The sequence below is a fragment of the Triticum urartu genome, chromosome 5A (assembly GCF_056163025.1).
Source record: "Triticum urartu cultivar PI428250 chromosome 5A, HENAU_Tu73, whole genome shotgun sequence".
Taxonomy (NCBI): Eukaryota; Viridiplantae; Streptophyta; class Magnoliopsida; order Poales; family Poaceae; genus Triticum; species Triticum urartu.
In genome coordinates, this window is record NC_141877.1 from 17,604,453 (window position 1) to 17,627,711 (window position 23,259).

The following is a 23,259-nucleotide window of genomic DNA, read 5'->3' on the forward strand; positions in this document are numbered from 1 at the left end:
CGCAAACTGTCCTATGGCGTGGGAGTCGACGGAGACTACGTCCTTGTTCCAAAGAATGGCGGCTCCGCCGCGGGTGCCGATGGCCGGCAGCACCGCGCAGCCCTGCAGGGCGCTACCGCCAATGTCATGAACAAGTGCAGGCGTCCAAGCATCTATCTTTGTTTCCTGGAGACATAGGATAGCAGTACGGTGCGCTGCAACTACCTCTCGCACGGCCTCTCGCTTTGCCGGCGAGTTTAACCCGCGCACGTTCCAGCACAGGATCGGGGGGGGGGGGGTGCAGCAGTCATCATCCATGGGAAAACACAAAGGATCTCCGGCGACTAAAGTGACTAATCGAAGCAAATAACAGGTACATCCACCAACTCTCCGGGGGACGCCGCCGACCACCAATAGCCCCAAAACTACGACGGCGCAACACGCACCACAAGCCATAACAGCTACAACAGGAGCAAATGACACCTAACTCAAGCCGGCCCAGGGCTGGCCGTCGCCGGAAACTAAAACTAAACCTAGAACTACCGGTGCCGGAGCTTGCTAACATGATCACACCGCGGCCTCCCCGGCAACTCCTTCAGGACCAAGGAGGCCAGCCGCTATGCGGAGGGAGCCCTTGTCCATGTTGGTGAGCTTAGAGATGATGGCGATGTCATCGTCGGAGAGGGGCTCGTCAAACTTGCGGATGAGGGCTTCCGCCGCCTTCTTCGTCATCTTCTCCTTTGGGCCCAGCAGACCAAGGCCTTGCACCAGCCGGAGCGAGCCGCGCTGCGCCACTGGAACCTTGCAGTTTTGAGCAGCTTGGCGCGCGCTTTGACATGGGGGGGGGACCGAGATCGCCCTAGACTTTGGCGGGGCCGAGTTGCGCTTGGGCGGAGCCGGGCCGAGCAGGGGTGCAGGCTTGTCGGAGAAGAGGCGCCGCGGAGCCTCCCGGTTCCCATCGATCTCGAGCAGCTGGACCTGCTGGGTCACCACTCCCAGCTGGAGGGCGACCGTGTCGGCGTGTGAAGGAGTTTGGCAGCTGAAATGCTCCGGGGTGTGGCGCGGCCCCGAGAGAGTGGGACCGAACATGTCCAGCGTCTTGGGCGCGGCCTTGCTTGTCACTGGCTTGCCGCGGTCGTGGAACTCCAGGGGCGTCTCGGTGGCAGTGGCGATCTCCTCATCCAGGAGCGTTGCAGCGGCATCACCCAGGGTGGGAGTAGCAAGGGCCTTCTCAGCAGTGGCAAAGAACTCCGCGACGTCGTCTTGCGTGGTGCGGAGGCGAGCCGGAGTCGCAGCAGGGGAGGGCACGTGGATCTGACTGGCGAGCTTGGTCTCCTCCGGCAGCTGCTTGGCCGGGTACGCCAGGGAGGACGGGCGGCCACCATGCCGTCCGTGGCCTCTAGCATTCTTTGAGCGCCGGGGAGGGGGGAGCGGCTACGGTGGCGCTCCTTGCTCGTGGCCTCACCGCGATCTCCCTGGGCAGCGTGGCCGCGGCCCCGGCCCAACAGGGCTTCCTTCCAGGAGCGGCGACCGCTGCCCCCACCATGGTCGTCATGGTCACGGCGAGGGCCGGCACTAGGGAGGCCGCGGCATCCCGTGTCCACCACGGGCGCGCGCTGCTGACGGCGGTGGGGCTCCATAGGCTGGCCGTCCTCGACATGCATAACCCAGGTGCCAGGGATGGTCCGGGGCAGCTCATCGTCGTTGTCGGAGTCAGAGGAGGGCAGGCCGCTTTGAGCTGAGTGCGACGACTTGGGGGAGCGGGGGAACCAATCTTCAACGCGGTCGACGTGGATGAGCAAGTCGTAGCGTGCCGCCCCGGGCGGGAGGGCGACGCGGTGGTCCGGCCGCGAGAATCCGTCCATCTCCTCGACCCGACCAGCGCCCTGCGGCAGCTTCGAGTACGTGTGCCGGGTGGGGATGAACGACATGTCCCAAACCCACACCCAGCACGCGAACGTCTTGGTGTGGTCGCGCTCCAGGGTGCGGCTGTCGAGCCGGTCCACGAGCACCTTGTCGCCGAAGACTTCTTGGATTCCTTCCAGCGTCCAGTACTGCTGGGGAAGATGCTCGATGACACACCGTACGTGGAGGTTGAAGGTGCCATGGCCAGCATGGTCATTCTCCCCCCACGGCATGATGGCGAAGTTGGCGCTGTCGACACGCAGGGATCCGCGGCGGACCGCGTTGTCGTGGTGGGCCGGCTGCGTGAAGATGACGAAGAAGTCCTCCGGGTTGTGCTTCGTCACACGCAGGTGGTGCGGCGGGACGCATAGTTACGCCTCCAGAGCACGCCCGACAGCCATCGGCGAGGAGACGCCGTCAGAGGCACGCAGCGTGATGGCGTGGCGGCGCAGGAAGAAGATACTCTGCTCGATGGCGGGAGTGGACACGCCAACCTTGTGGCTCGCGCGGGGGCGGCGAGCTGCATCGACGAGGCTCAGGTCCACCGGGGGTGCCATAGCTTGAGGGTGCGGGGGCGGAGGGGGCGGCGGGGTGGGAAAATGGAGGCGGCTATGGACGGGAGCACGAGCAGGAAGGGGTCCTAGTCTAGAGGAAGCAGCACCGCCGCGGCCATTGCGAGGATTTTGAGGGCACTCGCGGGCTAGATGGCCTTGGAGCTTGCAGAGCACGCAGCGAACAGGATCTTTACAGTCTTTCCGGCTATCGCCATTCTCGTCAATTGACTGGTATCGCCCAACCAGAGTCCTTTTGTGAACACAAGATTGGATCGGAGAACTAGCTACTTGCATACTATGGCGTGTTGCTTTGCGCTTCCAGGTGTTGGAAACGCGAGGCTACACACGTGAACATGGTAGAGACAAACGAGCTAGAGGATCGAAGACGAACACAGAGGTGCCAGTAGTTTTGTGAGGCGCAACTGCCTACCTCTTTTGTTGCTTTCTTCTCTTCTTATTCTTCTGGGGAGCCAAAGCTCATCGTTACATGCATAACTAACCCACCTAGAGCAGCTGGATCTGATCATGCCATCCCACGATACGAGTCTTGGCGGGTGATCAAAACAACCAGCAGGAAAATATGCCTCGAGGTGAACTCGCACGTCTCAGGCTACATGCAAACAGACCTCAAAGATAAACATGCATGACTCTACTGGAGAACTATGACCCAGCATGCACACCATATGCAGCTAACCGACTAGTACTTTGCTAACTTAACTACCATGCTAAATGTAACACCATATGCATGACATCCTCGCAATGTAGTCGGTGAATCTATTAGAGGATGGTGTAGTAATCGCCTCCCTGGTCTCTCCACATGTGAGCAGAGCCTCCGAGCCGTCCGTTGCTTAGTCGCGTGCCACGAGGGCCACTCGGGAGTGATCCAGGTCATCCTATTTTCCCAGACAGCTCGGACCCAGGCGACCAGGCTTGGATTGTGCGAATTGGACAGTGCCAATATATGCTGATTTAGTGAGGTGCGTATTGATCTTCTTCTGCTTCATAGAACCTGAGTATCACAGGTTGACCATCGACATCACTGATTTTAATATTTTCCTCTTCTATTTGTTCCACCCTGTAGCTTCTATTGATTATTATCCGCTCCTTTATAAACATCTTTGGACTAGGCTGCATGTGAATTTGTCCCCATTTTATCCATATTTTATTTATTTTCCTAAACCTTCATAGTTTTCTAGGAAATCTAGTGGTGACGAGGAAAGGATGCTGGTGCTGTTCTTTGACAGGGTACCCTCTGTTTCTTCTCCCAGCTTTCCTACTTGGTTAAATAGTACTCCCTCCGTTTTTATTTACTCTGCATATTAGAGTTGAATGAAGTCAAACTTCGTAAAGTTTGATCAAGTTTATAGAAAACAATATAGACATTTACCATAATAAATCTATACGATGTGAAAGTACATTTAATAATAAATCTAATGTTGTTGATTTGTTATTGTATATCTTAATATTTTTGTATATAAACTTGGTCAAAGTTTGTAAAGCTTGACTTTGACCAAATCTAATATGCGAACTAAATAAAAACGGAGGGAGTACTATTTATTTATGTCTCTGTACAATATAGCTGCTCATATTGTAACATAGTGTTGTGGACCTGACTAATTACTTTTTCTGATGGATGGAAACATTGGAAATAAATGCATACTCATCTCCACCCTTTCTCCCAATTTGATGCAGATTGGCTGGCCTACATCTCTGCCAACTAGCGAGAAAGGATCATTTACAAAAAGTGTTCTTCGTGAGAAGGTAGATATATATTCTACCGACCATTCTTTAGCAGCTTTACTCTATGCATGTACCTAAAAATTTATCTAGAAAAATATCACCAGCCTGCTATTAAAATTTTGATCATAGGCACCTATCTTGATTCCAACTAAAATTTGCAAATGTGATTCACCTCATTTCACGTTTAGAACTAACTGTATTCAGTCAATATCCTCATTCTCATGGGTATATCATCCTTTGTTCTGCTAAGGAAGCTGGGTAGCAAACTGATATTTACAAGTTACAACCAGGACTCCGGAAGGCACCGGATTTGAATAATACCCTTGAAACAGGGTTAAATTACTTATTTCCTGTTCAATGCACTCAGTTTTATGTTTGCTTTGTAATTTACGGTTGATCTTGAATATATATGAGTTTAATTTTACACCCGAGTCCAAAATGACTAAGGTTTTCTGTCCTTACGTGATCTAATTTACAGTTTGATTTTGAACCAATTTACGAGTTTATTCTTCTCATAGACTAAAAGGCTAATGGGTTTATTCTTCTCATAGTTGAAAGCTTTGGAAAAGCTCTCTGCTTCTGATGACTTACCACTGCGTCCTGGAGTTGAGAAGTATGTTTACTGTTTCCTGTGTATCTATATTTGTTGCAAACCTTTCTAGAGAAAGAGTTCCAAGAGAGTTTGAGTTATGATTGATGAGCACATTCAGGATATCACAAATGAACTGTAAGAAGCCATGAGCTATTCTTCCACCCTGCGAAATTTCAATGAATTATAGGTCTTTGGATAAATAGATTGCCTCGTATGTGAGGAGTTTGCTGTTATATGCAATACGGGATTGTAGTCATAACACATACTCAAAAATTTCTTCATGTTCTTACCCATTCAGCATGCTTTAGTGTCAATAAATAATCATTTTTTAGTTATTGTCTCTTTTATGTGCCCTGTGTTTGCTCTATGAACGACTCTTTCCTTGACATTATGTTACCTGATGTCTGATATTGTGTATGAAAATAATTTGAAGGTTCATCGATGATGCACTTGGTGAGGGTGTGCCTGTAGCCATATTGGCAACATATGGTAGAAATGGAGAGAAGATTTCAAGGTTTGGTTTAATGTTTAGTTGCTCCTATTTGTTATCTCCCTTTTTGGGGAGAATTTTTTTCCATGTCAACACTTGCATTTGTTTCAAAATAAGCCTGGCACCTGTGTTCATGGTAATGACATCCAGTAAACACTGTAATGTACATTTTTTTCTCCACTGCAGATCAATAGTTGAGAAGTTAGGCCCTGAGAGAACGTCGAAAATAAACATTGTTGGAAAAGACGAGGTTGAAAAAAGTCTTTATGGGCAGCTTGTTCTTGGTGAAGGAGTTGCCTCCAGTTTGGATGAACAACTTACCAAGGAAGTACAAAAGGCTGGTGAGCATTACTAATTAGAGCAATTGCATTCTTGTTCATATTTAATATTGCTAGTGCCGTCCGAGCTTATTTCCATATGCTTGGTTGTGACAGCTTCTGCAGAGAAACAGAGGATAGCAGAAGAGGTTGCATCACTTCTAAAACTCAGTGTTGACATTAACACACCATCTAAAAGGTTATTACTATCTGTAGATTAAGCATTACTTTCTTGCAATGAAGTAATATGCCTGGAATTAACTGTTCAATCACGACTCTCAGTTCCGAGAAGATAATAGCCACGCTGCGAGCTGGGGCCGAATATGTGGGATGCGATGTGCAAAACTGCATCCTTGTAGCGGGTAGCCAACCTAGCGTCATCGCAGCTGAGCGCATTGGCATGCCGTGCATAATTGTCCGAAGCAGGTGACTGATTTCATCTTCGGTATGCTTAGCACTGAATTATGTTACTTGTTATCTTACTTTTGTCTGCCCTTCCCAGCCTAACCGCTAGAGCAGAATTTCACTCTGCAAAGGCCATCATGGATGGATTCGGTGACACGGACTTGACAATATCAAAACTACTGAGTAAGAGGTGGTCTTAATACCATTGCAAACTAGGCATTGGATGTGAGTTCCCTGCAATCAGTCTGTAACCGACCGACTGCATGATGATTCGAAACGTGGCTTGATGTAAACCCGAGGTAGCAAAACTAGGCTTTATGTAATGCTGAGCTTGCGGCAGAAAGTTACAATAAGCACCAGCTGCTTTGTGTTTTTGTTGTGATTGTACCCGTGAAGTATTGAACTTTTGAACTATTACTCGCTCGAGTTTGCTGTGTGTCCAATCCAGCGCCCTTATATATACGCCTTATTGAGTCCTTGCTATCTACCTTGCTTATTGCTTTATGATGGCTGAGGATCTGGATCATTTCCCCCTATATTTATACCGAGTTCCACATATAGCATTGTAGGTCTATGTCGTCAGCCTGTGCATTTCGTTGTATATCATATTGCCATTTGCCTTGCTGCTGTTTGATTGCTTGTAGACATGGAAGGCATTGGGAAGTCTTCAACAACATCAAACCTTGCAGGCACCAAGATAGATATGGCCCTCAAGCATCATTTCAGTACAGGAAACATGGCCTGCAGTACCATAGACGTCATATAGTAGGAGGCGGCGAGGCTCGCACAAATAAGGATGTTGTTTTTTTTTTTTGAAACTGGAACTTCATCATCCGTCGAATCCAGTCGTGAATTCAGCCCATGAAGGACTTGTACATATATTAAAGGAGAATGTTGTTTATTATTATTGGGATGGGTTAGTAGGTTATGCTAAATCATTAGGAGTCTTATCCAAGAGGTTGGTCCAAATCATAGGAGTGTAACAAAAAATTCCTATGTAAGAGTGTGCTGGTCTAATCAAAGTCAACTTCTATCTGTATTATCTTTTGTTTGTGCTAAGAGTGTGTTTGTCACATTAATTACAATGATGTCTGCTAACAAAAGAGAATACACTTGAACAGTTAGCCTGGTATCACTTTCTGCAGTTGTACTCCCCCATACACCTAATAGTCGTTCATGGTATCAATCACAAATTCCACCAATATATACATATTTGTCAGTGCACCTTCTTATGTATGGTATTGATTTTCTCGGCACATGCCTTTCCCTCAAACACGCTCTCAAAGCCCAAAGATACCGAGCTACGCTTTTAGAAGGATTCCACATGTGTAGCACACTATAAATTTTCTTATGTACAATGGTATGCCATCTACTCGTGGGACACTAAGATATCATCCAGGAACTCACTAACCAATAAAAATATAGCAACATAGCAGCAACCAATAACAATATAGCAGCAGCAACCAAGTATTACCTTTGCCTCGGTCCATAAAGCAATTTTTTTAGACAGATCAACCTTCCTCCAATCATCAAATTCAACCGGAAAACCCTTGGTTCTTATTTGTGTTCCAACAAAGTTGGTGAACCGTGTAGCAGATTTACCACAAGGCTGACCATACTCATTGATTTCCAACTTGAGTTTAGGCTTGTTTTGCCTTCCCCATATGCTTTTCATAGCAGTAACTTTCCTAACCTCCCTTTCCTGGACTGATATCCAATAAATGCAGAAAATAGGTTTAGTACTACGAATGCATTATCATTCAACTGCTAATCTTAAGGTACGCACATCAAAGTAAAGAAGCATACCTTCAGGTTCATTCAATACATCCTTACGTTCTGTTGAAATTTCGATATTTAATCTTGAAGAAGACCGCAATTGCCGGTCTGGAGCTTGAGTTTGTGAAAAAGGAGTTCGCTTTTGTCTCTACAATTAACCACATAAATCGGTGTTAACTATGCAAAATGGGATAGCAAATAGTGTGCTGGAAATAGTGCATATGTATGTGTGGATGATGTAATAGTTTTAGTAGTGTATGATGCAAAGCTATAATCCAACACAAAGAAATTGAAGACATGTGTTTTCTTTTAGTTATATCATATCTAGCTACAATACCTTTTTCTTCTTTCGGGGGGCAGGTTGGCCTTCCGCCTCAAATGCATCTGCTAGACCTTTAAGATTCAAAGTTCTCTTCATGTTCTCATTTTGTCTTCTACGTACTTCAAGTACAGTTCTGTTCCTTTCGAGTTCATATTCAGTTCTTTCTGCACTTCTTGCAGCAGCTGCCATTTTTGCTCCTGCTCCTGTAAGTGTTTACAAATGAGTTAGCAGTCCATACAACATGCAAGTATTTCAATTGAAGTAACAACCAAATTTTACATAGCTACCAAATAAGATGCGTAAAATCATTATCACACTTACTTCCTCTTTGGTGCAGCAACAATTATTCCATCTATATCAGTCCTTACATGAGAAAATTTAGTATAATCAATGTCTGGATCAACATCTCTGTGTAGATCAATTAACAACCCCTTATTAGCATTGTCAAGATCTACATTTTCATCATCCACAGCGGCCATAGAGTAGGTGCCATGTGGTTTTGTGTTCTCGACAACTGCACACCAACCTTTATCATCAACCTCTGGAACATAGAAAATTAGTGTGGCTTGTGATGCTAAGTCGAAAGGTTCATCTGATAACTTATCACCACTACTGAATAAATGGTTGAAGTTAACAGTAGTAACCCCAAACTGACCGGTTTTTACCCATTTGTCTTGTTCATGATTGTCAACCCAATCACATCGAAATAACACCATATATCTTTTTTGGCGGTAGTTTAGCTCAACTATCTCCCTAATAATTCCATAATTCTACTCCTCTTGAATTTTGTGCAGCTATAGCCACTCCACTATTTTGAATAGGTCTACCATCATCACTTGAGTGTGTATGAAAATCAAACCCATTAGTAGTATATCTATTAAATTTTCTAGCAATCATGAAAGGCTCTTGGGCTAAAATTTGCATTTCTTCTGATACTTCTACACCTCTTTCAACTAATGACAACACCTGAGTATAGAATTGTTCTTAGTTACAACAGGTTAACATGATTAATGTTGAGCACAATAGGTCAAGTGATGTCCCACTTACATGCTCTCGAAACCACTCATGAAACTTCTCATGTTGCATAGTGTTGATTGCTTTTTCATTGGGAAGACCAATTGAGGATAGGTGCTCGCGGTGGTTCCTATAATTGCGTATCAAATTAAATATTATAAGAAATATAAGAAAGAGATAATATTACTATATTGTGGGCAGCTTACTTCACATAAGGTTCTATTACATTGTGGTTGAATAAGACATATCTATGTGCTTGGATCCAAGAATTATTTGATAATGATACAATGCTACCCAATCCTTGCCCCTTGTGGCCCAAGTATGGACTACTGTTGGATGTTTCATTATTCAGCACCTCAACATTATTAGCTTGTCGAGTGAACCTAGTCCCACACCCTTTGAGATAGCGAGAACATAATGTAAGGCCCTCATCAAACAAATAACCCTCGGCGATTGATCCTTCCGGATGGCTTCTAGTGCGAACATGTCCTTTGCAGTGCCCCAAGTACCTAAATACTACAGATTGTAAGCCTATTTGCAAAATTCATTTGCAAAAAATAGGTTTCTATAAGACTTTGTTTAGAAGATCACCTTTCTACTGACCACATGCTCCGGAAGTGTACTGGGCCACCAATTATAACTTGGGCAGGCAAATGAACCATCAAGTGGACCATGACATCAAAAATACTTGGCAGGAATATAGTTTCAAGTATGCTTAAGGTCTCAGCTATTTCAGCATCTAGAATTTGCATATCGCTGACGCGGATAATAGGTGAGCAAATCTTCTTGAAGAAGTTACTAACAAGAGTCAATGCAACACATATTCTTGTTGGCAATATGATGTCTACTACACAACCTTCTTCTTGTAGACGTTGTTGGGCCTTCAAGTGCAAAGGTTTGTAGGACAGTAGCAAATTTCCCTCAAGTGGATGACCTAAGATTTATCAATCAGTGGGAGGCGTAGGATGAAGATGGTCTCTCTCAAACAACCCTGCAACCAAATAACAAAGAGTCTCTTGTGTCCCCAACACACCCAATACAATGGTAAATTGTATAGGTGCACTAGTTCTGTTGGGGAATGTAGTAATTTCAAAAAAATTCCTATGCACACGCAAGATCATGGTGATGCATAGCAACAAGAGGGGAGAGTGTGCCCACGTAACCTCATAGACCGAAAGCGGAAGCGTTAGCACAACGCGGTTTGATGTAGTCGTACGTCTTCACGATCTGACCGATCAAGCACCGAACACACGACACCTCCGAGTTCTGCACACGTTCAACTCGATGACGTCCCTCAAACTCCGATCCAGCCGAGCTTTGAGGGAGAGTTCCATCAGCACGACGGCGTGGTGACGATGATGATGTTCTACCGACACAGGGCTTCGCCTAAGCACTGCTACGATATGACTGAGGTGGATTATGGTGAAGGGGGGCACCGCACACGGCTAAGAGATCCAAGAGATCAATTGTTGTGTGTAACGCCCGGATAATCATGCTATAGTAATCTCACGTTAATGGTGCCATGTCACCTCTGTCACTGTAGTTAATCTCGAATTAATTCGAAACCGTTTCAAAATTCAAATTCAAAATAATGTCAACAACAAAAGTTTTCAGAAATTGAGACAAAAATGTTCGGTGGTTGCCGAATATTACAAAGGTAATTATAGTGCAGCAAACATATTTTTAGAAAATGCCTAAATGATTTAAAATGAAATAAAACAGAATAGAAAATAATTAAAAGAAAGAAAATACAAAAAAGGAAAAACCAACACTAAAACTAGAAAAAAGGAGAAAGCCCTCCCCCCTCAACTGGGCCGACTAGCCCAACTGGCCACCGCCCCCCCTTGGGCCTCAACCACCGGGCCGGCCCACCCCGCGCCCCCACTCCCTAGGGTCCCGAAACCCTAACCCACCACTCACTCCCCCACTCGCTCTCCCCCCTCGCTCCCCCGATCCAGATCGGGATCGGAGTGACCGCGCCCCGCCGCGCTTGGAACCGAGCCGCACGACGCCGCCTCGCCGGAGCTTCCCCCCCGCCGGACTGCCTCCTCCCCCTCGACGGACTGCCTCCCTCTACGCCCGTCGTCGCCGTCACCCTCCCCAACCAACACTGTCCCGTTCCCTACTGACACCCGGTGAGGCCCCGGCCTCTTCCTCCCCCCTCATCCCCGTCGACGCGGTGGCCGCTCCCCGCACGCCCGCGCCCATGGCCTCGCGCGCACACGCGCGCACACGCGCGCCCTCTCTGCTGCTCCCCGCGTGTAGTCCTGCTCGCCATCCCGCAGCTCCGCCCGACGCGACCCCCCGCACCTAGTGCGCCCCCGCTCGTCCGCCCGCGGCCTGCCGACGCCGCGCGCTCGAGCGCTCGCGCGCCCCCCTCCGGCCGCCCTTCGCAGTCACTCGGGACTGCTCGCGCATGCCCCGCCGCATCTTACTTCCACCCCTGCTCGGCGCTGCTGGCACTCGTCGTCGCCCGCGTGCTCCAGTAGGTTTGCCCAAACCTTGCCTTGACGGCACGGTCGACCTCGCCTTGCCTCTACTCCGCCGCCGCTGCCCTCTGCCGCCCGCGCTCGACCACCGCAGCTCCGCCCCTTCCGCGTTGCTGCCACAGTGCTCCGCCGCGGCCTCGCGTAGCCCCGTGCCCCCCCTGCGTCGCCGGCCGTCGCCCATCTCGCTCTGCTCCCCGTGCCGCCCGCCGCCCCCGCCGCGGCGCGCTTTGCCTCGCCGGCGCCGTGCCTCTGGCCGCGCCTGGGCTCGCCCCATCAGGCGCCTGCAACCGCGCCCGAGACCCGTGCCCGTTCGCCCACTAGGGCTCCCCCTGGCCCAATGACAAATGGGGCCCGGCCCCAAAATGTTTTTTAAAAAAGGGGATTAAAAAATAATAATAATAATAATTAATCTTAATTAATTAATTATAAAGATTTAATTAAACTAATTAATCCTGATTAGATTAACCTAATCAATTAACTAAACCCTAATTAACCTAACAGAGTATGACAGTTGGGTCCCACTGGAACCACACGTCAGTTTGACCCAGTCAACCCCTGTTGACTACTGACATCAGCATAACATCATGCTGATGTCATAAATCCAATTTTGAATTAAATTAAATAATTAATTAAATTCTAGAAATTAATAAAATCTTTAGAAAATCATATCTTTTAATCCGTAGCTCGGATGGAAAAACTTTGTACATGAAAGTTGCTCAGAACGACAAGACGAATCCGGATATGCAGTCCGTTCGTCCGTCGCACATCCCTAACCTATCGAACACGCAACTTTCCCCCTCTGTTTCATCTGACTGAAAACGCAAAACACCGGGGATACTTTCCCGGATGTTTCCCCCCTTCACCGGTATCACCTCATACCGCGTTAGGGCACACCTAGCATCATGCTTTGTCATGTCATGCATCGTCATGCTTTTGTTTGCATTATATTTATTGTTTCTTCCCTCTCTTCTCTCCCTAGACACCGAGACCGACGCCGCTGCTACCCAGTATGACTAGAGTGTTGACGACCCCTCTCTCTTGCCAGAGCAACCAGGCAAGCCCCCCCCTTGATCACCAGATATCGCCTACTCTACTCTCTCCTGCTTGCATTAGAGTAGTGTAACATGTTACTGCTTTCCGTTAATCCTATCCTGATTCATAGCCTGTCCTTGCTACTACTGTTGTTACCTTTACCTGCAATCCTAATGCTTAGTATAGGATGCTAGTCTATCATCCGTGGCCCTACATTCTTGTCCATCTGCCATGCTATACTATCAGGCCGTGATCACTTGGGAAGTGATCACGGGTATATACTTATACATATATACATGCTATACAGGTGGTGATTAAAGTCGGGTCAGCTTGTAGGAGTACCCGCGAGTGATTCTGATGTTGGGGGCTGAAGGGGCAGGTGGCTCCATCCCAGTAGAGGTGGGCCTGAGTTCCCAAAGGCCCCCGACTGTTACTTTGTGGCGGAGTGACAGGGCAGGTTGAGACCACCTAGGAGAGAGGTGGGCCTGGCCCTGGTCGGCGTCCGTGGTTATTTCAAAATAACACGCTTAACGAGATCTTGGTATTTGATCTGAGTCTGGCTACTGGCCTATATGCACTAACCATCTACGCAGGGACAGTTATGGGCACTCGACGTCGTGGTATCAGCCGAAGCCTTCGTGATGTTAGCGACTGAGCGGTGCGCGCCGGGTTGGACCGCGTAACGCAACTTCCTTTGTAATGGAGGTTGCTAAGTCTGCTCTCCGGCCGTGTACGCAACATGCAGGTGTGCAATGGGCGATGGGCCTAGACCCCTACACCATAGGATTTAGACCAGCGTGCTGACCTCTTTGTTGTGCCTAGGTAGGGCTGCGACGTGTTGATCTTCCGAGGCCGGGCATGACCCAGAAAAGTGTGTTCGGACAAAGGGGATCGAGCGTGTTGGGAAATGTGGTGCACCCCTGCAGGGAAGTCAATCTATTCGAATAGACGTGATCTTCGGTAACAGGACGCCTTGGATTTGTACCTTGACCTTATGACAACTAGAACCAGATACTTAATAAAATACACCCTTCCAAGTGCCAGATACAACCGGTGATCGCTCTCTCACAGGGCGACGAGGGGAGTATCATCGGTTAGGATTATGCTATGCGATGCTACTTGGTGAACTTACCATCTACTCTCTTCTTCTGCTGCAAGATGGAGGTTACCAGAAGCGTAGTCTTCGAAAGGACTAGCTATCCCCCTCTTATTCCGGCATTCTGCAGTTCAGTCCACATATGATAACCCTTTTTCATTGGATACCAATGCATACATATGTAGTGTAGCTCCTTGCTTGCGAGTACTTTGGATGAGTACTCACGGTTGCTTTGCTCCCCCTTTTCCTCCTTTTCTATACCCGATTGCTGCGACCAGATGATGGAGTCCAGGAGCCAGACGCCAACATCGACGACGACTCCTACTACACTGAAGGTGCCTACTACTACGTGCAGCCCGCTGACGACGACCAGGAGTAGCTTAGGAGGATCCCAGGCAGGAGGCCTGCGCCTCTTTCGATCTGTATCCCAGTTTGTCCTAGCCTTCTTAAGGCAAACTTGTTTAACTTATGTCTGTACTCAGATATTGTTGCTTCCGCTGACTCGTCTATGATCGAGCTCTTGTATTCGAGCCCTCGAGGCCCCTGGCTTGTAATATGATGCTTGTATGACTTATTTTATTTGTAGAGTTGTGTTGTGATATCTTCCCGTGAGTCCCTGATACGTCTCCAACGTATCTATAATTTTTGATTGCTCCATGCTATATTATCTATTGTTTTGGGCAATATTGGGATTTATTATCCACTTTTATATTACTTTTGGGACTAACCTATTAACCGGAGGCCCAGCCCAGATTTGTTGTTTTATGCCTACTTCAGTGTTTTGAAGAAAAGGAATATCAAAAGGAGTCGAAACGGAACGAAATCAACTGGAGAAGTTATTTTTGGAACGAAAGACATCGGATAGACTTGGACTCCACGTCAGGAGATACGGGAGGTGCTCACGAGGGTGGGGGGCGCGCCCCCCCTAGGGCGCGCCCCCCTGCGTCACTACTAGGGAAAAGCCTATACACAGAATCTTACTAGCAGCGCGCTATAAAATCAGGCGCTACTGGTAAGTAGCAGTAGCGCGGGCTGTGGAAACTCGCTGCTGAAACAAGTTTATCAGTAGCGCGCGCACTCCAAGCGGCGCCACTGCTAAAATTCCCACGACGCCGCCGCGAGGCCAGTTATAGCAGCAACGCGTTAAAATAGACAACGCTACTGCTACATAACGTAGCAGCAACGCATTCAGGCAATAATCGCTACTGCTAAATTAACTACAGATCTCACTAGCCTCATCCACAGATCACACTCACACACACTCACGGTCTCCTCCTCACCCCCCGCGCCGCCGGTCCTCCCCCATCGCCTCTCCCCCGATCTGTGCCGCTATCGCCTCATCCTCCTCCGTCCTCCCTCCACTCGCCGCTGGCCGCCCCCTCCTCGCTCCGCCTTCCTCCTCGATCCGTCCTCCCTCCACTCGCCGCCGGCCGGCCCCTCCTCGCTCTGCCTTCCTCCTCCGTCCTACTCTCTTCTCCCTCCTCGAGTCGCCCCTCCTTGTGCCTCCTCCCTGATACATTTTGATTTAGTAGGCTTTCTTATGTAACATTTTGATTTAGTTGATTTAGTATGCTAGTGATTTAGTATGATAGTTGATTTTGTCGATTTAGTTGATATGATTCAGTTGATTTAGTAGGCTAGTTGATTTAGTTGATTTAGAACATTTTGATTTAGTTTATTTAGTAGGCTAGTTGATTTAGTTGATTTAGTAGGCTAGTTGATTTAGAACATTTTGATTTAGTTGATTTAGTAAAATGGCGCCACCACCAGCACCACTATGTCGACTGTGCAAGTCAAGGTGCGCCAGCAACCTTGCAACTGGCAAGCTGTTCGGCATCTACTTCCATCCGAGTTTTCGTCATGCGGCGGTAAGAAATTAGATGAAATGTAACAACTATTTTATTTTTAGTGTTGGCATTACTGCATTGTGTCATTTTGCTTTTCTTACACAGATCGTCCCATGCAATGTGAGGTTGAAATTCAACAAGCTGACAGGAGACACTGTGATATTTGAGGCTCTTGGGGGGCCGTACACTATGGAGGTCGAGAAAGGACGCAATATGTCGCAGATTGGAGGAGATGGATGGGCCCGTTTCCTCGCTCGCATGCGTCTTACTGGTGGTGAGTTGATCAGATTCTCCTTCAGAGCAGAAAGACTCAAGCTGGTTGTCATTTATATCAACCTAGTGGAAGATGATGAAGATGACGAAGATGATGAAGATAATGAGGACCCACTCAATGAAGATGATGAGAACCCACTTCATGAAGCCATCATAGCTCAAAGAATGAGGCTGAGCGAGGAGGAGGTGTGCAACCTATGGGACATAATTCCGCCACGTGATGACTTTGTGAGGGTGCCATTCGTGACTCGCCTGACAAGTACCATGGTCGATCGGCATGAAATGGTATGTTATACGTACTGCATGTAGTAATTTGATGATATATACATGCTGTATTGTTATACTTACAAATCTAGTCGATGATATACTTTAGTGTAGAGTCTGATCACATGCTTAGGCTATTTATTAATTGATATGTTTTTCTTATTCAGAGATTGCCAAAGAACCTATCTGTGAGTTGTGGTATCGAGCCTGATGAAGAGGGCTCAGTTGGACTACGCCTTACCCCAAGGGGCTCCGTCACCACATGTACTTACCGCATGGGCACAGATGGCCGCACACACTTGAACTCAGTTGGGTGGAAGAGATTCCTCGTTGGCAAGAATCTTCATGCTGGACAGGCCATCCTAATTACTATCAGGAACACCCACCGCCCAGGCTTGAGGATGATGATCGTCGTCGATATCATCTAGAACTACATATGATGATCGTCGTCGATATCATGTAGAACTACATATGATGATCGTCGTCGATATCATCAAGAATTAAATATGATGATTGTCGTCGATGTCACCTTATACTGCTTGAGGATGCATGTTGAGTATATATGAAATTGTTATCTAGTACTCCCTCGGTTCCAAATTACTCGTCGTGGTTTGAGTTCAAATTTGAACTAAAACCACGACGAGTAATTTCGAACCGAGGGAGTACTACCTAGTACCTATAATGCTTTATGAAATTGATATCTAGTAGTACCTAGTATCTGGAAATTGTAGTTTATCGAAGCCGGAATGGGGAAATGGTGAAAGATATAACAGTAGCACTGGACCGGGAAATCGCTACAGCTAAGTAATAGCAGCGCGTTCCTGAAAAGTGCCGCTGCTATAGTCAATAGTGGTAGCGCGGGTACAGGCAGCGCTACTACTAAGAGTTAGCTGTAGCGCCTTATTGGTAGCGCGGGTACCCGCGCTGCTGATTGGCCTAAAACCCGCGCTGCTGCTAGCCTTTTCCCTAGTAGTGCCTTGTGGGGCCCCCGTAGCTCCTCCGACATACCCCCTGCACCCATATATACCTACGTATCGTAAAACTTCCAGAACGGAGATTAGATCGGGAGTTCCGCCGCCAGAAGCCTCCGTAGCCACCAAAAACCAATCTAGACCCGTTCCGGCACCCTGCCGGAGGGGGCAATCCCTCTCCGGTGTCCATCTTCATCATCCTAGTGCTCTCCATGATGAGGAGGGAGTAGTTCTCCCTCGGGGCTGAGGGTATGTATCAGTAGCTATGTGTTTGATCTCTCTCTCGTGTTCTTGATTTGGCACGATCTTGATGTATGGCGAGCTTTGCTATTATAGTTGGATCTTATGTTTCTCCTCCCCCTCTTCTCTCTTGTAATGAATTGAGTTTTCCCCTTGAAGTAATCTTATCGGATTGAGTCTTTAAAGACTTGAGAACACTTGATGTATGTCTTGCCGTGGATATCTGTGGTGACAATGGGATATCACGTGATTCACTTGATGTATGTTTTGGTGATCAACTTGTGGGTTCCGCCCATGAACCTATGCATAGGGGTTGGCACACGTTTTCGTCGTGATTCTCCAGTAGAACTTTGGGGCACTCTTTGAGGTCCTTTGTGTTGGTTGAATAGATGAATCTGAGATTGTGTGATGCATATCGTATAATCATCCCACAGATACTTGAGGTGACATTGGAGTATCTAGGTGACATTAGGGTTTTGGTTGATTTGTGTCTTAAGGTGTTATTCTAGTACGAACTCTAGGGCTGTTTGTGACACTTATAGGAATAGCCCAACGGATTGATTGGAAATAATAACTTTGAGGTGGTTTCGTACCCTACCATAATCTCTTCGTTCGTTCTCCTCTATTAGTGACTTTGGAGTGACTCTTTGTTGCATGTTGAGGGATAGTTATGTGATCCAATTATGTTAGTATTGTTGAGAGGACTTCCACTAGTGAACGTATGAACCGTAGGCCTTGTTTCCTAGCATTGCAATACCGTTTATGCTCACTTTTATCACTTGTTACCTTGCTGTTTTTATAATTTCAGATTACAAATACCTTTATCTACTATCCATATACCACTTGTATCACCATCTCTTCGCCGAACTAGTGCACCTATACAATTTACAATTGTATTGGGTGTGTTGGGGACACAAGATACTCTTTGTTATTTGGTTGCAGGGTTGCTTGAGAGAGACCATCTTCATCCTACGTCTCCTACGGATTGATAAACCTTAGGTCATCCACTTGAGGAAATTTGCTACTATCCTACAAACCTCTGCACTTGGAGGCCCAACAACGTCTATAAGAAGAAGGTTGTGTAGTAGATATCAGTCCCTGATCTTGATCGTACACGTTTGCGTGTATGATTAGTGTACAATTGAATCGGGGCGTCACAAGTTGGTATCAGAGCCGACTGCCTGTAGGAATGCCCCTTCCACACTCCTTGGCCGAAGTCGAGTCTAGACATTACAAAAACTTTTACTAACATGGCTGTGTGCCTTACGGGCCCACGTCGCCATCTGGGTGGTATTAGTATCTTTTACTCCTCGATCCTTACTCTGGGACTCTGAACTCTCTTCTACTCGGGTTAAACGATTTTACTAACTTTAAAATTAGGATCCCGTGATCATGTTCACCCCAAAGTTGGATAAGCCCTAGTTATTCTTTAGAGTAGTAATTGAACATTACCCACATTGTCATTTGACTCCTGTGAAAACATCTTTGTTTTCAGATGGAACCCACTAGACAGGTCGTGCGCCACATGACGGCCATTGGTGCCTCAGGATCACCTGCTGTGTTGTTTGAGATGATGACCTATCTGGGTTATCGCTGGCACCCTGAGTACACCGTCTACGAGGAGTACCAGGACTTCAACCAGGAGCAGTACCGTGCCACCGTCCACCTCTACTCTCGGGAGTATGACTCCACTACTGTGCTGCACACTGCTCATGGTGTTGGAGTTACTATCGATATGGTGGACCACGATGCTGCTTATGCTGCTCTGACACGTCTTCGTGGTGAGTACCAGGAGTTGGACACCTCCCCCTTCAAGCACATTGCTATCGCATCCGATGTTGGTGCGGAGGGATACTACACTGCTGCCTACTCCACTCACACCGAGAGCCCTTCTATCATCAGAACCTGGTTCTGCATGCCGATGGGCTGGATAGAGCTAACCGAGCTCTTCGCCACAAGTTGTACACCACCCGTCAGCACCTGTACCGTGCTCTGACGCTGTTGCACCCCTCTGTCCGATCTGGTGATCTGTCGCGTTCTGCGATCTACCCTGCCAGGATCGTGATGCCCCAGGGTGTCGGCTGGCCAGATGTGGGAGGCTACTCTCCCGCACTTGGTCCTCTCCTGCCACCTGTGCATCGGGTTGCGCACCAGAGTATCCGCGGACCCCAGTCTACTCGCGTGGAGGTCTTCCCTTCGCGTCACTACCAGCTGTCAGGCTACACCTACCTCCACAGTTCCTCCTAGGACTGATCTAGGCTTGCTTGTTAGTGTTAGATGCCTTCGCCGCGATCCTGCATGCCGCCTATGATGTTCTTAGTCTATGTATCGAACTCTATGCATGATCACTTTTGTAAGATGTGCCAACTACTATGTAGTATCTATCGTGTTCCTTTCATTATGCATGTTTCATCATGAATGATTCTTGTCCTCGCAATTTCTCAATGCTGAACTACACCTGTTATATATTAGCAGGATGGTTAGACCAGGTGGTCGTGGTCGTGGTGGCCCTCCCCCACCCCCGCCTGAGTACATGGCTGGGATGATGCAACAGTTTGAGCTGAATCGCCAATTCATGGAGAATATTATGGCTCAGTTTCCTCGCCCCAATATGAACCAGCAGCCAACCCAGGTGACTCTGCATGATTTCATACACCTCAACCCAACCATGTACCGCAGCTTAACTCAGCCTCTAGATGCTGATGACTGGCTCCGTGACATCACCTATGAGATGAAGTCTGCTGATGTAGCCCCTGCCAGCTATGTCACCTTTGCTTCCTTCTTCCTGAAGGGACCCGCAGCTCAATGGTGGGACAGCCACAGGCTTACTCTGCCGGTTGGAACAATCATCACCTGGCCAGACTTCCAAGCTGCTTTCCATGCTCGCTTCATTCCTCATGGAGTCATGGACCGTAAGAAGCGCGAGTTCCGCAACCTCACCCAAGGCAACAAAACTGTGGAGGCTTATCAGCGGGAGTTTCTAGACTTGTCCCGCTATGCTGAAGAAGACATTGCAACTGATGCACGCAGACAGGAGAAGTTCCGTGATGGCCTTCAAGATGATATCAAGCTCGCACTTCTAGTGCACGACTTTGCCGATTTTGCCACCTTGGTGAACAAGGCCATCAATGTCGAAACTGGTCTGATGGAACACCAGAGCTCTCACAGGCGCAACCGTGACACGGGCTCATCTTCGGGCCCGTCTTCGCAGAAGCGTAGGATATGGATTCCCAACAGCATGTATCAGCCAACTGCACCTGCTCCAAGGCAGTCCTATGCTGCACCGCGTCTGCCTCCCCCACCAACTAGGCAGCCAAGGCTTCCAGGTCCACCACCCCAAGCTCGTGTCCCCACTCCCAATAATGGTCCATGCTACAAGTGTGGCCAACCCGGTCACCTTGCCAGGAACTGCTATCAGAATCAGAACCAGAATCAACTGGCCCTTCCCACAGCTGGCCGTGGAAGCAACCAGCCTCGCAATAACAATGCCAAGTCTTATGGTCGTGTTCATGCCAACCACGTTGATCTCAATGAAGTTCTAGACCAGCCTACTACCGTGATGGGTACACTCCTCGTAAATTCAGTACCTGCATCTATTTTATTCGATTCAGGAGCATCACATTCATTCATGTCATAAGATTTTGCATACAAGCATGACGTTAAATGTGAGGAGATGAACACTTCGGTATTGGTAAAAACCCCCGTGGGACAATGTCAAACTTCACTGGTTGGCATTGACGTCCTAGTGGAAATCGAAGGGCTAGAATTCTATGCCTCTCCCATTATCCTGAAGTCGTCTAACATCGACCTCATTCTAGGGATGGATTGGTTGAAAGCGCATACTGCTTCTATAGTTTGCGCCACTAAGGTCGTCCATCTGCTACACCCTTCTGATGAAATAATTGCTTACCAAGCTCATCTAGTTCAGAATGCCGAGGCACGGCTTTATGCCTTGAATGCGTTGAACGCTGCACCACTCAAGGGCATTGAAAACATTCCCGTCGTTCGTGAATTCCAAGACGTCTTCCCAGAAGAACTTCCAGGGATTCCCGACTTGAAACCCGACACCACCCCTTTATCCAAACGACCCTACAAGATGCCGCCACATGAACTCATTGAGCTTAAGGAGGAAATCGACAAATCTCTTGTCAAAGGTTTCATTTGCCCAAGTTGCTCTCCTTGGGGAGCACCTTCTCTCTTTCTTAAGAAGAAGGATGGGACAAAACGATTAATCCAAGACTACCGTCCTATAAACCAACCTACCATTCAGAATAAATATCCTCTTCCTCGGATCAATGATCTTTATGATCAACTGGCTGGTTCATCAGTGTTCTCCAAACTCGACTTGAGGTTGGGTTACCACCAGATCCGTGTTCGTGAAGAGTATAACCCAAAAACTGCCTTCGTGACTCGGTATGGATCATACGAGTACACCGTCATGTCATTCGGCTTAACGAATGCTCCAGCCACCTTCTCTCGTCTGATGAACTATATATTCATGGATTACCTTGACAAGTTCCTCGTGGTTTATCTGGATGATATCCTTGTATTTTCCAAGAACAAAGAAGAACGTGCTGAACATCTTCGTCTTGTGCTGGAAAAGCTTCAAGAGCATCAACTGTATGCTAAGTATTCCAAGTGTGAATTCTGGCACTCCGAAGTAACCTATCTTGGGCATGTCATCTCCAAGGATGGTATTGCCGTCAACCCTGAACGAGTTCAGGCTATTCTCGATTGGACTCCTTCGAAGAATGTCAAGCAAGTCCAAAGTTTTCTCGGTCTCGCCAGCTATTGCCGTCGATTCGTCGAGAACTTCTCCAAGATTGCCAGGCCTTTGACTATTCTGTTGCATAAGGGTGTCAAGTTCGAATGGACAAACAAGTGTCAGGAAAATTTCCAGGCACTCAAAGACAAGTTGACTTCTGCCCCAGTGCTTGCTCCACCTGACACTAAGAAGGACTTCGTCATTTACTGCGACGCTTCCCGTCAAGGATTAGGCTGTGTCCTAATGCAAGAGCGCAGAGTGATTGCTTATGCCTCTCGTCAACTGTGCCCTCACGAAGAAAACTACCCAGTTCACGACCTCGAGCTTGCTGCTGTCATTCATGCACTGAAGCAGTGGAGACATTACCTTCTCGGTAATCGTAGCAGGATCTTCACGGACCATCAAATTCTGAAGTATCTGTTTACTTAGCCTGACCTGAACCTCCGCCAGCAGAGATGGATGGAGACTGTTGCAGACTTTGACGTGGGTATATCTCATACCCCCGGCAAGGCTAATGTAATGGCTGATGCCTTGAGCCACAAGTCGTACTGCAACCACCTACAGGTTCACAAAGTTCAACCCTCGCTTGTCGAAGAATTTAGAAAGCTGAACCTTCATATTGTTCCTCTTGGAGCACTCGCTCCCCCTCCCCCAAAGTTCCAAAAGATGAATCTTCGTGTTGTTACTAAGGGTTCTCTAAATACCCTGGCTATCGTACCAGATCTCGTAGGTGGTATAAAGACTATTCAAGGTTATGACTCTGAAGTCCATAAGATTAAACTCCATCTAGCAGAAGGAAAGCCCTCATTCTTCACTATCGCCGATGATGGCGCCTTGTACTTCAAAGGCCGCCTAGTGGTACCACGTTCGAGGAAAAACCTCGATCAGACTAAAAAGTTATGAAAGAAGCTCATGATACGCCTTTGTCTATTCATCCTAGTAGTACTAAGATGTACCAAGACATCCGTCAGAGATTCTGGTGGTCTAATATGAAGCCAGACATTGCTCGATATGTTGCTGAGTGTGACGTTTGCCACCGTATCAAAGCAGAGAATCAAAGGCCTGCTAGAACTCTGCAACCTATCTCTATTCCTGAATGGAAATGGGACCATGTTGAAATGGACTTCGTCACTGGATTTCCCAAATCGCATAAAGGTAATGATGCTATTCTTGTCGTCATTGACCGGC

At 47.7% G+C, this 23,259-nt stretch overlaps 1 protein-coding gene and 1 pseudogene across 1 annotated transcript; one reads left to right on the forward strand and one right to left on the reverse strand.

Moving 5' to 3' along the window:
- Nucleotides 1-546: 546 nt before the first annotated feature.
- On the reverse strand, nt 547-2,441 carry LOC147967524 (uncharacterized; annotated as a pseudogene).
- A 582-nt stretch (nt 2,442-3,023) lies between these two features.
- Nucleotides 3,024-5,909, forward strand: LOC125506998 (CBBY-like protein). Its single transcript, XM_087522485.1, has 6 exons — nt 3,024-3,683; nt 4,131-4,199; nt 4,730-4,791; nt 5,204-5,284; nt 5,447-5,601; nt 5,695-5,909. Exons 1-6 carry the CDS (start codon nt 3,660-3,662, stop codon nt 5,796-5,798), a joined length of 495 nt encoding a protein of 164 aa, XP_087378611.1. The 5' UTR covers nt 3,024-3,659; the 3' UTR covers nt 5,799-5,909.
- The last annotated feature ends 17,350 nt before the right edge of the window (nt 5,910-23,259 follow it).